This window comes from Mizuhopecten yessoensis, unplaced genomic scaffold, assembly GCF_002113885.1.
Source record: "Mizuhopecten yessoensis strain PY_sf001 unplaced genomic scaffold, ASM211388v2 scaffold4839, whole genome shotgun sequence".
Taxonomy (NCBI): domain Eukaryota; kingdom Metazoa; phylum Mollusca; class Bivalvia; order Pectinida; family Pectinidae; genus Mizuhopecten; species Mizuhopecten yessoensis.
This window is the reverse complement of record NW_018405747.1, coordinates 377,676-393,490: the sequence shown is the minus strand read 5'-3', so window position 1 is coordinate 393,490 and position 15,815 is coordinate 377,676. Positions and strand designations below refer to the sequence as shown.

Sequence of the window (15,815 nt, the reverse complement as noted above, 5' to 3'; positions counted from 1 at the left end):
CAAACCTGCGGTACTTTCACATAGAACATCGAATAGAAATGAACAAATAGAGACAGTCTTCGAGTATGTGAACTTAAATGATAATACATATAAACTAAAGTGTTTGTTTACCCTTGCATTTCTTTATGATTATATAACGCGATGACGTCGCGTCGGTCGTTTGAAGTTAACACAGAAGGAAGTTTGATATACTTAGACATTCATGTAAGATAAAAGCATTTTCAAACGTACAATGGAAGAATTTGAAAAGTACTAATAGAAAACATAAAAGCAACATGACCAATAAGGGAGAATAAAATACAAGGAAATACTTCATGATTGCAACAGTTATAAATTTAGATACATTGTACAGAACAAAATCAAATCAAAATAGATATTTTTCTGTAACAGGTCCCGACCTTCACTAGCTAAGGGGCCACAGAAACACACACGGGTGTATCTAGTTCCGACCAGGATATGATAGAATCCATCAGTACATACCTCATCAATGTTTTCAATATTCAAGTGTGCGAACTGGAAAATACTTCATCATCGACACTTAATAAGATCATTCTGTTATTTCCTCGTTGGGAAAAAATATACACCAGGGTATGTTTCTGTGGCCTGTTTGTCTGTAAATACGTACCTATTACAAAATGATTTCATTTATCTAGATGCTTATTTTTCAAAGTTAAAGGCACGTACGCCGGAAATAACACACGTCTATGAGTGTCATTATTAACATTGACTGTGCATTTTACCTTTCACTTTGAGTTCAAAATCAAGCACACGATCTTACCCATGGAACTGTCCAACGAATGAAGACTTCTTCATATTACTACGTAACTTTCTGTTCCTCCCCGTTCTATCAGGAGACCGATATTAGGGAGTTGGGAAAGGTATTGGCTGGTTTCAAAGGCCCTATAACAACGGATGATAATTTGTGAACCGCTTTGAGACAACCTACGAACTAGGTTGTGATAAAGCGGTATATGAGAACCTCGAATTATTAGATCAATGGATCACCTTCGTGTATTGTCAGAATGTGTGCTGTAGTCCTTCCAAATAATCTATGCACGAGTAATCTACATTAAGTTCATTATCATGGTGTTCAAAATAATCGTTAGAACTATTATTTTAATTTTATTCTTAACGGCCCATCAACACAAAAGAGGTCATTAGGACCAATAAAAGTAGACAAAACATGTTAAAGGAAAACCATCAAACGAACGAAAAGGTAAAAGACAAACGTCAATTTGAATACATTGTAAAAGTTGCTATGATTTAGTTTTATCTTTCTGAAGAAACCGAAACATTTTGATAGTACAGAATTGTAGAGATACCGACTTTTTCGAAAAATGTTTTGAGATCTGTTATATTATCATAAATAATTTTCTCTTGTTGGCTGTAGGTCAATGCTATTTAATAACAAGTGTTTCACTGTAAATGGTTCGTTACATGCTATGCTTTGAGGCTGGTCTTCGTTTTCCAATAAATAAGAATGGGTTATGTAGGAATGACCAATTCGGAGACGGGTAATATAAGGACAACCTCGTATTGGCGGTTTCCTCTATAGCTTGGATACCATTCACCGATTTTTGGTTTGACACAGTGTTATTTATTGTCTACGCATTGATTCCAAATATTTTGCCACTTTGATTTTACAAAATTTGTCATTAACGGTTTAAAATCTTTAAAATGAAGTTTAATATCAACAAGTGGTAGCAATAAAACCGCTTTGGCGGCGCGATCTGCCTTTTCATTACCTGGTATTCCCACATGTCCGGGAACCAAGCATAATGTAATGTGACATTTTGAGGTAATACTATGTGATAGTGTTATCAATTTCCTAATTGAGATATTCTTTAAAGTTTTGTTGCGAATGCTCTGTAGAACAGAAAAAGAATCAGAATAGAATATTGACTTCGGTACACCAGTTGATTGAATGTGTTCAAGGGCCAGATAGATAGCGTGGGATTTTGCAGAAAATATTGATGCATCATTTGGTAACCGGTATCCAAAAGCGGCATCTGTTGCAACTATGGCTTCGGTGACTTTATGATCGCCTTTCGAACCATCAGGATAAAATGGTTTAAAGTCTTTATATTTCAACTGCAATTTCGAAAAAGATAAAACGAAAGGCATAAGTTTCAGTGTCAGATTTTACTGTTTCATGTGGTGTAAAGTCAACCTCGGGCGAAGTCTAAAGCCATTGAGGAACATCAGTTGTTCCAAATGATTGAATTGCATAAACATTTATTATGGCGATTTAATGTGAATACTAAAGGTCGGAATACACTTTGGAATAAAGATTCATAATTTTGATTGAATACGAGGTGAATAGGATTGATTTGAAGGATTTGATTTTAATTGAATTGTATACTGCAATGACAGTTTCTTTCGACGATTTTCAATTTAAGGTGATAGTTCGTTTGCTTCCACGTAGAGACTAGCAACTGGCGTGGTTTTGAATGCAAGTGGAAGTCTAAGACCCTTGTGATGTACGGTATCCAACAATTTATGGTACGACTCTCTTGCGGATCCGTAAACAATGGATCTATAAGTGCTCTATAGATTCTTAGCAATTCTTTCTTTTCAGCACCCCAGTCAGTATGGGAGATTACCTTTAAAAGGTTAAGTGCCTTAATGCATTTAGCCTTAAGGTACTTGATATGAGGAGGGAACGATATTTTTTTATCAAATATAACGCCTATGAATTTAGTCTGTTCTACTACAGGAATAGGTTGGCCGTTAAGGGTGAGTTTTGGATCGTCATTGGTTTTACGTAATCGTTAGAACAAAGATATTATTTCCTACTACATGATTTTTATTTAGATATATCAAAGGGTGTTACTTTATACAAACACAACGTCTGTGAAACCTACAACATTAAGTTACCTGATACCATCACCTACATTCTGGATTGCGGTTAGCATACAGATAATTGTTCTGATATCAGCGTCTAGTATCTGACTTATCCATACGTAGATTTAAGATTTGCTTATAACAACAAGTCTCTTCTAAAATGTGTGTCGGATTCAGATACGGTTCATATGCGTAAAATCACTCCCGGATCTCCAACTGTGAAAAGTTTACCCTTGGGTTCAGCGAAAGTCTGGTACACGTGTGGGACGACCGGATATCCGGTAGGGAGGCTAATTCTGAAGTTCTGGATCAGCTGTCAAGCACATAAAACAATCATGCATTAAAATTCATTTTCAACTACAACGATGTACAGTGATATATGGATACTATCAACACTAGAAAGTTCTTCATGCTAGTTGTCAGTCCCTTGCCGCGATCTTTATCTAGAACATGACAAAGATTTTGGTTTTAGTTTATTTGTGTTTTACGTCCTATTAACAGCTATGGTCGTTTAAGGACGTGCCATGTTTGGTTTTTGGTGGTGGAGGAAAGCCGGAGTTCCCGAAAAACCCAACCGAGCTACGGCCAGTACCTGGCGACTGCCCCACGTACGTCTCGAACCCGCGACCCAGTGGTGGAGGGCTTGTGGTACCAGAATGGCAGACGCCTTAACCAATTGGCTACCGCAGCCCCACATGACAAAGAATACCTTGATAAAAGAAAAGTTAAAGATACGAAATTCGAAATCTTCACATTTATCACACGGCTTATTTGTAGGGATATGACAAAGAATACCTACAAATAAGCCGTGTGATAAATTTGAAGATTTCGTATTAAAGCTTTCTTTTATAGAGAGTAACATCTTAGCTTTGCCTACATGTACCAACGATGATTGCATGTCACTGTTAATTTGGTATGCATGTGGTTGCTCCAAATTTCTTGTGGATTATAATGGTCGAATTGTATCAAGTTGATTAATGTGCCCTATAGATGCAGTGTCACTACCGTAGCGCTTACTTAGTTGAGTACGTGACTTAAATTCGATTTGGCGTCGATGAAAAAGAAACAAATACAAAACATGGCGGTTGTCAGTTAAGTCGAAGATGCTTACCCTATCGGAGCATTTGGGCTTATTCACCTTCTACATTTTAAGGATATCTACGTAAATCTGTACTTTGTTCATATTTTCTATATTTTTTCATCGAGTACGAGTTACGGTTTTGTTTATACAATTTTGCCTCTGACTGAACAAAACATATAACCGTTTCACCACTATTTGACATGTTAGTAAAAGGTGAAATTAAATAAAAAATAATACTTGTGTAGTTATTCATTTAAAGAGGTTCCAAATGACGTATATATTTAAAATCTGGGCGGATGTACGGACGGACGTCAGGTATGTGTCCTGCTATTTAAATCTGGTTACGCGAATGTGTATTAGAAACAGTAACATTAAGGTGTGACGTATAAAACTGAATGAGTAAAAATGTAGCAGCAACATTTGAAATACGAATTCCTTATAAGCCTCTTGCCAAATGAAGTAAATGTATCCCCGTCTAGGAACAAGCTTATAAGGTTTGGTCGTTTCCATTGAAGTTCAGAAACCATTACCGCTTTCCCTTTTTTTAACAATAATCACCTTTGCGACACCAATTTGCATTTCCCTCTCTGCAAAACGCTTTCCAACACAGTTTCTGTTCCCATGACCAAATGGTAAATTGGCGAAAGCTTTGACAACCTGAGATGTTGTTGTGTTCGAGCGAAGCCACCGCTCTGGCATGAACTGTTCTGGGTCTTCAAAGTACCGATTGTCCTTTACCATTAAGGAATTGCCTACCAGGACATATGTCTGTGGACACAATCACACTTTATCTTTAATAAACCACAATGATGTATATAAAGAAAATGACAAAATGAAAATGAGAAAATGTTATTATCTCGGGTGATATTTTTGCTTACCCTAAAATTCATATAATGTTTAGTATGGCAAAGTTTGTAGCTAACACAGACGGCAAAGAATTATTTATTACTAACTTCAAGAACACCAAGTGAAGAACATTTTCTGGTATTGTTAAAGGTTCCACAACCATTGACACAGGCCTGATTAAATATTAAACAAAAAAGATATAAAGCTTCTCATTTTCCTAGGGACATGGTATCCTCCTATGACCATATCTGATGACAAGGTCCTCAGTACTCCCCCAGAGGATGGATAGTGAAGTCTACAATATGTCTCAAATATATTACATTTTTTTTTTACAATTAATGGCTTATGTATTAAGCAGTTTTGTGTTTTGTAAAATATCTGTGTTTTATGTTGATGTCGTCGGCGTTGAATACGAACGATCTTCGTTAAAGAAATAGTTCTAACTTGCTGGAATTATAGAATATCTTTTTCGAAATTTCGACTTTGTAATTAAAAGTTTCGAGATATCACCTACGATACACAATATGCTGAGAAAACAACTTTGAATGCCCTAATACTGATAGTTCCCTCTATTTCGAGTTTCATTTATAAGTCGAAATTTCAAGTTACTAAATCAAGAACGAGTTTATGTTTTTGGACGTAGCCCTAATACCATTACGTAAGCATGTGCTTTAGAGAACAATATCTGTAGAATTATTCTAATTTTAATTAGGGCTTTACTTTATACTGTTCAATTTATTTTATTGTATACCGTGGAAAACAGTATGATGTCTGTTTTATAATCTACGTAACAGGAGAGGCAATCGAAGAATCTCCTATGTAAAAGTCACTGTTGCATCATAAATACCTCATAGACTCTTTGATGCAGGCATTCAGATAGGACAGTGACGACAGAACTCTGTTGGTGAGGGGCTGCCCCGAGGAGAGACCGGCGGCTTGGAGCTCTTCATACAACTTTTCCTGTTTGTCTGGGTGGATGGAAGGATTCTGTAGAACTAGACTCATAGTCTTCGCTGCCTGTAAATAAAAAAATATTGAAAATGTGGCAAATATTAAATGTAAGCAAATTACAAGTTATTTTCCTCGTACGTCCAATTTTTGCAAAAATAGTGGTACAGAAAAGCTGTAGCATACATTTCCGCGGCAAATTATTCTGAAAATTAACAAAATATCGTGAATTTTCACTTAGAAATTAAATGTACCTTCAACCTTCTTTACCATCAATATACGGTAATCGCTGTAAGCAGCTGTCACAAATTGAACACATATGCAATACGGATTCAAATATACAAAATATTTTGATAACTTTAATTAAAGTAACATAAAGTTAGGTTTTAGATAAACACTCATATGTGTATATTTCCTTGTGTACTTATAAATGATTACACACGAAGTTATCCATGTTTGTAAAACCGCGAATATTGGGAACCGTGTTTAATATTTGTGTGTGTTTGTTTAACGTCCTATTAATAGCTAAGGTCATTTAAGGACGTGCCTCCATGCGTGTAGTTTATGCGTGATTGCGTGTGTATATGCAGGAGACAGGGTATGTTGGTGTACTTGCCTCCTTGTGATAGAGCGGATCTGATGCCGACTTTATAGTGCTATCTCACTGAAATACCATGCCGAAGGCACCCAGCACAGTATTTCGTCCGGTCACATTATATAGACAACAAGTGAACCAGTTGTTGCAATTCTCCTTAATGCCGTAATGCTGAACGTTTAGTAGGGAATAACAGCTATCATTTTTAAGGACTTTGATATGTCCCGGCCTAGAGAAAAGCCGGAGTTGCCGGAGAAAAACCACCGACCAGCGGCGAGTACCTGTCGAAAGCTCCACATATGCATAGAACCCGCGACCCAGTGGTGTACAGAACCACGTCTATGTGAATAATTGCCATACCAGACTGTTTAACGGTTGCAGTGGTACTACATAAGTCTTTGTCTGTGACTGAGGTCATAAGAAAACTTCCACGCTGTGAAAGTATACTGAAACTATATAGCTAAAATAATGTCAAGAAAGATACACTAAGACTCACAGCATCTACGCCTCCTATAAACATGTCGGTAACCGTTGTCGTGACGGTTCCTTCGTCAAGGCGTTTGTCCTGAAGTAGAGTGAATACCATGTTGGAGTCCTTCGCCATGTGGGTCTCCAGCAATCCCGCCTCCTCTAGGTGATGATACTCATCAATAAGCTCGGTGACGTGTTCCTTACATAGACTACGACAAAATAGAAAGTACATGAACTTAACACAAATACGCGTAAAACGTAATTGGTCTCACTAACATTTCTTTATTATAAATTGGTGTTTTGAAACTGTCAGAATTATGGAATTTCCACTGTTAAAGTAAATGAGTTACCGAAATGAACAAATTGCTTATTAATCTTCTATATATTACAATAACAGGGTAAAAGATAACTGATTTTTTGTGTACGTATCTGTTAACTTTGCATTTGACAGCATCTTCAGAACAGAGCAGATTTCAACCCAATGTCTGTGCTAGCATTTACATAACATGTGGAACACCATTAAAACCAATACTGCCTGCTACTTCGATGGTTAATCGATGTCAACATAAACAGCATCAAGGCAACGTGGCTTCTCAGGTAAGATGCCCGCACTGCACAGGTTGAAAAAGACGATAACGGGTAAACATATATTCCGTCTTTGCGTATTGCAGAGTTATCTTCTCTTGAGCGCAGGGATTGATTGTTACGTCATTGGTTTGTGTGAGAAAATTACGTCGTTTTCTCGAAAAATGATGACGTTACTCTCACAAACAAATGACGTCACAATCAATACCTGGTCTCAAGAGAAGATAACTCTGCAATACGCAAAGACGGAATATGTGTGAGTAAATTAATGTTTCGGTACATCGTCTAACTATTGAAGTTGTTTATGTACTGAAAGTTTAAACTGATGTGCAAAACGACCACAGTATATGTACAGAATTCAAAGATAATATGTTAAACAAGGGAATAAGTAGAACATTTAAAATGAATGTTTATCGATGAGAGTAAAGTAAGAAATCAAACATGATCTTTTTTTTTCAATGACAATTCATCATGTATATTAGTCAAAATAACCATTGTATTTACTTTCTTAAACCAAGAAAAGTTCGTTCAAATTTCCTGTAAAATGGTGTCTTCAGCTTTAGGTATTTGGATGGCCGCATTAAGGCCTTGAGGTCCTTGTTAATAGCTTCCACGAATATGTCAAGCCCATAAATGATAGTGTCAAACGTATGACCCCCGTCAAGGCACTCAAGACGCTTGTTGAAACAGAGCATGCCGATACCTGTCCCAAAAGATAGAAGTAAAGAATGATCAATGTGTAAAGGAAATGTGATACTCACAGACAAGAAGAGTAAAGAAGATATTTACCTTGCAGTACGAGTATATAATATAACACACTTACAATACCACTATGGCAGCGAAACTCGTCATGATGTCTCCTTCCAAATTCAGGAAAACATGTTAGCCGACAACGCCACAACAGTGAGACAAACATTAGCGTTCCATATAAGGTATCAAGGACAGTTATAATTGATTTCAGACGATTCATGATTATAAAATGGCATGTTATTATTTGTTTTGATTGTGATGTATGTACAGCAGCGTCCAATTGGGTCGCATTTAGCTGATATCCACCGACATTGTCTACCGTCAGCGTTAAAGGCAAACTATACATCAACATGTCTCGGGTGGAAGAACATGTTATCAATGTATATATAGAGCAGGATTTCAAAGGTAACAATATCAGACTGTCATAATGATATATATGAAGCGTACTTTCAGTAGTGAAACGGTATAATGACTGTAGTACGTCGTCCATGAACAAAGATTGTCGGAGCTTGTGCACATAGTCGTCTGCTACGATACAAAGTTTTGGTAGGTATGGCTCGAGACTGGTCGGCCGGTTTGTCAATTTCTGTGTAGGCTTCCGAACACGAGCCCAGTTTTCGCCGTTCCTAAAATAGAGAAAACTGTTAATTAAGGATTGAAAATCTTCATTCCAGAATGTATACTATACAATGGTATGCAACAATATTTCATTTAAACATATTCCTCTTGGAGAAATTGTAAAGACCGGTGTTGCATACCATCATGTCTTTTTTAAATTACGCATTCAAATCTTTATGTTCACGTTGAAAACAAAGACATTTTCTTTTAATATGTCTTAATAGTTTCTCTTTGTTAATGCTACATTGTACTTGAAACAATGGTTTGAAAACGGTAATCACAATAACAGAAGAGGGAAAAGCACGGTCAGACAGGGATACGAAACCGGGCTTCTCCGAACTGTAGAGGTCGATCTACACATTGAGCTACATGTACCTTGTCGCCGCCGATCGACAAAGTTAAGTTTCGCTACACCAAGTCTAGAAGTCAAAACATTTGGTGAAGCCAGAGTCATTGATTAAAATTTCATACTTACAGTAAAAAGAGGCCTTGCTGTTCTCCCGTTCTTTCGTAAAATGTCTTAAACATTTGAAGACTGAACCTCTCTGGGAATTTTGGACTATCGGCCAGTGCCTGTTGACAGAGATTGGGCGAGAAAATGCACACACAGTAGTCACCACCCATACGGAACTTCGAGATGTCTCCGTACCTCTCCCGGAACGTCCGCAACAGGCTTTCTATATCCCGTGTACCGACGTCAGCTTATACAAACAAAAGATATGAAATAACAAATGAATAACCTTGCTTTTGTCTTTTATATGGTAAAAGTATGGCTGATAGTCCTAGGATTATTCATTAAGAGGCATCCGAGAAATGGATGGAGAACCGTGAGATTTCATTATTTTCTCATCAAGAATAAGATACTATAACGTTGTAGCATAATTTACGTGAACGGCAAACCTCATGCGCGTATCCTAAGGGGTCTACATTTTAAACAACGATAAAACGTCTTAAATGATGTAACTTCTAAGCGACTAGTTAAATCCAATATCACTTCAGGTCGGGGAATTGTAAATACTTGTTCCCAAACGGCATGTGGTAAGTTATCATGTTTAATTAACCAGAGTTTGTTGATTTTTACCAAGTGTATTCTATTTTTTGAAGGAAAAGAAAAAACAAATTAGAGTGAGATAACCATGATAATTAACTATCACGGGTTTGGGGACCTTTTTCTCCGATACCATTCAGAAAATATATCTAGAAACAATATGATTCTCTTCGGAATGTATTCTTGCCACCGATCGGGGAACTAGTTGGCATGCACTATGACGTCACAATAGAAGATGACGTCGCAAGTCTTTGTTATTTGACGTCATAATCAGAAGATTGACCGATGAAATCACGTCCGGGGTGTTGTGAACAAGTGGTTTTTAAAACAGTTTACCAACTCATAAGAGGTTTATCCAATGATTTTGGAGTTGGAAACCTTATGTGGTTGTGGGAGAAAAGAATAAGCGAGGAAGGTTATGAATTTTGTCCCCTTTCCAAAACAAACCAAAGTCCTAATTACGACTTGACGTTTAGCTTGAAAAGATAGCGAAAACAGTTGGTTCATTTGCTGTCAGGAGATTGTGAATAATAATAATGATAATAATAATTCGAGGTTCTTATATACCTCTTTATCCCAACCATTTTCGTAGGTCGTCTCGAATAGGGCCTTTGCAACCAGCCAATACCTTTCTCAACTCCCTGGGGAGCATACAGCCGGAGCTGCCATTTCGGCGCTAACAGCTAGCATTCAACAATTCTAGCACTGCCCAACCACGTACTCATTTACAGCTGATTAGACTGGAACAAGTAGAGTAAAGTATCTTGCTCATAGATACAACACAGTGCCGGGCCGTGACTCGAACCTGCAACCCTTCGGTCACGAGCCCGGAGTCCTACCACCAGACTTCGATGTCTTCTTTGAATAGTTGGAATACTGTGCATGGTCCCATCGGCATGGTATTTCAGAAAGGAAGCACTGTAGGTCTGCATCAAATCTGAGCTGTCACATGAAGGCAAATTAAACAAGAGGCCCAAGAGGGCCTGTATCGCTCACCTGAATATTAAAGCAGTCATAGCAAAATATTCTCATTAAATATTATATTGCACTAAAAATATTTCCCTCGCAAACTTTGTTGGTTCCATCTGTTGAAACTACCAGCAAGATATTATTGTAAGATTCTATGCTTTTTGATTCTTCTTCAGAAGTTGCTTGACATATTTTTCCCTGTGATCTTGTAAGTAGGTCAATGTCATTTTCCTTCGCAAATTGGTTAGCTCTATTCCAAAAAGCTACCAGCCAAATCTTATGAATCCATTCCTTTTAGTTCTCAAGAACAAATCCATTAAAATGTTGTTGACTTCTGTGACCTCTAAATTAGGTTGAGGTCATTTTCATTTGCAAACTTTGGTGAGATCTATCCCGGGAAGTCACCAGCCAATTATTATAATTGTATGCCTTTTAATTCTTCAGAAGAAGCTGTTTGAACTGTTTGACATATTTGACCCCTGTGACCTTGAAAGTAGGTCAAGGTCATTTTCATTCGCAAACTTTGTTTGGCTCTTTCCCAGAAAGCCACCTGCCAAATATTAAGATTTTATAACTACAAGTTCTTCAGAAGAAGTCGTTTGAAGTGTCTGATATATTTGACTCCTGTGACCTTAAAAGAAGGTCAAGGTCATTTTCATTCTCAAACTTTGTCGGGCTCTATCCAAGGAAGCCATCAATCAAAAATAAAGATTCTATACCTTTCAGTTCTTCAGAAGAGGTCATTTGAAGCTTTTGACATATATGACCCCTGCGACATTGAAAGTAGGTCAAACTAGTTTTCATTCTCAAACTGTGTTGGGCTCTATCCCAGGAAGCCACCAGCCAAATATAAAGATTATATACCTTTCAGTTCTTCAGAAGAAGTCATTTGAAGCTTTTGACATATATGACCCCTGCGACATTGAAAGTAGGTCAAACTAGTTTTCATTCTCAAACTGTGTTGGGCTCTATCCCAGGAAGCCACCAGCCAAATATAAAGATTATATACCTTTCAGTTATTCAGAAGAAGTCGTTTGAATTGTTTGACACATTTGACACCTGTGACCTTGAAAGAAGGTCAAGGTAATTTTAATTCTCAAACTTTATTGGGCTCCATCCAAGGAAGCCATCAGCCTAATATGAAGATTCTATACCTTTTAATTCTTCAGAAGAAGTCGTTTGAAATTTTTGACATATTTGACCCCTGTGACCTTGAAATTAGGTCAAGGTCATTTTCATTCGCAAACTTTGTTTGGCTCTTTCCCAGAAAGCCACCTGCCAAATATTAAGATTTTATAACTACAAGTTCTTCAGAAGAAGTCGTTTGGAGTGTCTGATATATTTGACTCCTGTGGCCTTAAAAGAAGGTCAAGGTCATTTTCATTCTCAAACTTTGTCGGGCTCTATCCAAGGAAGCCATCAATCAAAAATAAAGATTTTATACCTTTCAGTTCTTCAGAAGAAGTCGTTTGAAGTGTCTGAGATATTTGACTCCTGTGACCTTAAAAGAAGGTCAAGGTCGTTTTCATTCTCAAACTTTGTTGGGCCCTGTCCAAGGAAGCCATCAATCAAAAATAAAGATTTTATACCTTTCAGTTCTTCAGAAGAAGTCGTTTGAAGTGTCTGAGATATTTGACTCCTGTGACCTTAAAAGAAGGTCAAGGTCATTTTCATTCTCAAACTTTGTCGGGCTCTATCCAAGGAAGCCATCAATCAAAAATAAAGATTCTATACCTTTCAGTTCTTCAGAAGAGGTCATTTGAAGCTTTTGACATATATGACCCCTGTGACATTGAAAGTAGGTCAAACTAGTTTTCATTCTCAAACTGTGTTGGGCTCTATCCCAGTAAGCCACCAGCCAAATATAAAGATTATATACCTTTCAGTTCTTCAGAAGAAGTCGTTTGAAGTGTTTGACACATTTGACCCCTGTGACCTTGAAAGTAGGTCAAGGTCATTTTCATTCTCAAACTTTGTTGGGCTCTATCCCAGGAAGCCATCAGCCAAATATGAAGATTCTATACCTTTTAGTTCTTTAGAAGAAGTCGTTTGAAGTTTTTGACATATTTGACCCCTGTGACCTTGAAAACAGGTCAAGGTCAATTTCGTTCTCAAAGTTTGTCGGGCTCCTACCAACGAAGCTTTCAGCCAAATATCATGACTCTAGGCCTGTCCGTTCTTCAGAAGAAGTTGTTTAAAGGAGAAGTTGACGGACGAGGACGGACGGACGGACGGACGAACGGACGGACGGACGGACGGACGGACGGACAGACGGACGACGGACGGACGACGGACGCCGCGCCACGGCATAAGCTCACTTGGCACTGTCATTCAGGTGAGCTAAAAAGTATACCAAATCCAGCACACGCGTTTGAAGTACATACATGGTCGCATGTCCTTAAATGACTTTCATTGTAGAAGTTAATTGGACGTTTAGTCCAACCAAGCAATCCAAAAAATCTGAGGTAAAGAATTTTCTCTACTTACTTTAAAGAGAAGTTTATTCATATCACACGTGACGTTCTTTTATACGTGCATACATTACAGTTTGCTACTTTTGAGTGGGAGGTAGGTGTCTGGATTTTTTTCTGAAGACTATATATCAGATTTGTTTGGTCTGGTTTAGTATTGTTTAACGTCCTATCAACAGCTATGGTCATTTAAGGACGGCCTCCCCTGTGTGCAAGATGCATGCGTGTAGTGTATGCGTGTATGTTTTGGGAGACTGCGATATGTTCGTGTTTGTCTCCCTGTGATAGCGCGGAACTGATGCCGACTTTATAGTGCTACCTCACTGAAACATATGTTGAAGACACTAAGCAGGACACCCCACCCGGTCACATTATACTGATAACAGGCGAACCAGTCGTCCCACTCCTAAATTGCTGAGCGTTAAGCAGGAGTAAAAATTACCATTTTTAAAGACTCTGGTATATTTCGGCCACGGGACAGAACCCAAAGCCTTCCTCACAGGGGCGAACGCTCAACTAAAGGCCAAAAGTGAGGCATTGTCTAGGGAGACATTACGAAGAAAAAAAAATGTGTAGAAAGAAGAGAAAAGATAAGATCCCAAATTAAGTCGCCTCTTACGATCTTGCAATGGGGGCAGCAGCATGTACAATTCTTCCGCCCTACCTGCTGGGACTATATATATAAGAATACATAAACAAATGATTGTCATCTATAGGTTCCAGAGCAATCAACAGTTTTACTCACAAAATGGCTTGAACTGTAACATTGTGCCAATGTATGGCACATTGTAGATACCACTGGGACCGGGAATGTCGTGGAATGGTTTGGCGTCCCCCGCTGTACTATCAAAGACAGCGGCCGTATGGACAAGGGAAGTTCTGGGGACAGCATTATGTAGCACTTGTAACAACCGACTCGACCTGTGTACATGTATAGAATATGTTACAAATGATGTGTACTTGTTGAGATATGCGAACTAAGAAACAGCAACGAGCGAACCATCTAGAGCGTCCGTTTATAGGTTTCATATGGATATGTGCTTAGCGAAAAAAATTCTACCCATAGCTATTCATTACACATGCATAACCTCTCACCGGGTGAGAAATTGTGTCGGTCAGGGAATTCATTGCGTAACACATTGACATACTCATGTTACTACATGTACTGAAGGTTGACCTCAAATTATTAATTCATTTCAGTTACGATACAGGTAGGTACACATCTAGGTTAAACACACCAGTTTGGTAGATATATCCGCCACGATAAACATGTTATATGATCACATTACTATACGTAGACAAGAAAACACAAATCAAAAGGTGTAGTACAATTTGCACCACGTGACCATCATAAATAGAACGTTAAGACACAATACGACACCTATATATATATATATATATATATATATATATATATATGTATACTGTTACTGCTTTAAGCAAAGATGAATAATGCACCACAAGTCAGTTCAGTGCCCTGTCACTTAAGTTATAGGCGCTTTGACGACCGGCATTTTGTACAAATAAATGTGTCTATTTTACAGGTACATGTAGGTTTAAGGAAACATTTCAGGAAAAGAGTACACATTTACAACAATGCAAAACATAGCTCCTCAGTGTGTGCTTATATATAAGAGTCTTACAACAACATAGTTAACATGTTGTTAACTGTTGATTCTGACCACGTGATTTCATAATGCATAATGGATATTAAACATTGCATAAAAGTTGTGATTGATACTGACTATAACCGGTTTTCAAAAAGTATGAATGTTCAATAGGCCTTAAACCTGTTTCCAAAGTGTATGTGAGTTAAATATTGTTCATTTGTGACGTGATTAAAACGAACTGTCAAGACATCATACAGTTCCACACATAATTTAGATTGAAGTATTTTAGATTAAACTTACTGCTGTTCAGTGGTACAGAGATGAAGACACTATTACAAATTGGAGGGGTAGATTTCTTATATGGTTATAATTACGTGTAAGTTAAGTGTATATATGTGTCTGCAATTTCCATCTGCTGACATTGTCTTGCGAAAGTCTGTTGTTAAAGCGTTTGACGTTGTCGTGACACAATCGTGCATATGAAGAATGTTTACTTCTCGTTTACTAGGTCATGGTACAGGCAAACGTTTCCACAGGTCTCGTTTCAATAGGTCAATCGATAATGTAGAAAGAAACATATTTGTTTTTAAATAAGTTACTAAATATATCAGTTGTAATGCACATTGAAAGTTAAAATTAATATTGACTGCACAGCAATATATAAATAATAAGTACTCATAAGAAATAATATTTAACACGTATCGACCATATGTACACTAGGAATTGTTAAAACATTACCTTACACCCGTAGCAGCCATGTTGTATAGATAAGGTTGACACTAGACTGCCAAATCCCGGAGCTATCACGGCTATGTATAATAACCGGGTGAATGGGCGCTGTGAAGACAAGAATCATTTGAAACCTGCTATAGTGTACGTTTTACTCACTCTGTGCCCGACAAACATCAAGTATATTCGTCGGGGCCGTTAACCCCTGCTCAGAATACAAGGCAAACGGGTTACCAAAGGTAAATACGAC

General features: G+C 37.7%; 1 protein-coding gene across 1 annotated transcript; it reads right to left on the bottom strand.

Annotated features, from left to right (window-relative positions):
- Window positions 1-1,382: 1,382 nt before the first annotated feature.
- LOC110449940 (probable cytochrome P450 12d1 proximal, mitochondrial) lies at window positions 1,383-15,594 on the bottom strand. Its single transcript, XM_021497123.1, has 10 exons — window positions 15,575-15,594; window positions 13,972-14,147; window positions 9,214-9,439; window positions 8,568-8,746; window positions 7,875-8,073; window positions 6,811-6,994; window positions 5,619-5,788; window positions 4,985-5,066; window positions 4,484-4,693; window positions 1,383-3,157 (listed from the first exon to the last, which is right to left on the bottom strand). The coding sequence occupies exons 1-10, from the start codon at window positions 15,592-15,594 to the stop codon at window positions 3,029-3,031; spliced, it is 1,575 nt and encodes a 524-aa protein (XP_021352798.1). The 3' UTR covers window positions 1,383-3,028.
- Between the last annotated feature and the right edge of the window lie 221 nt (window positions 15,595-15,815).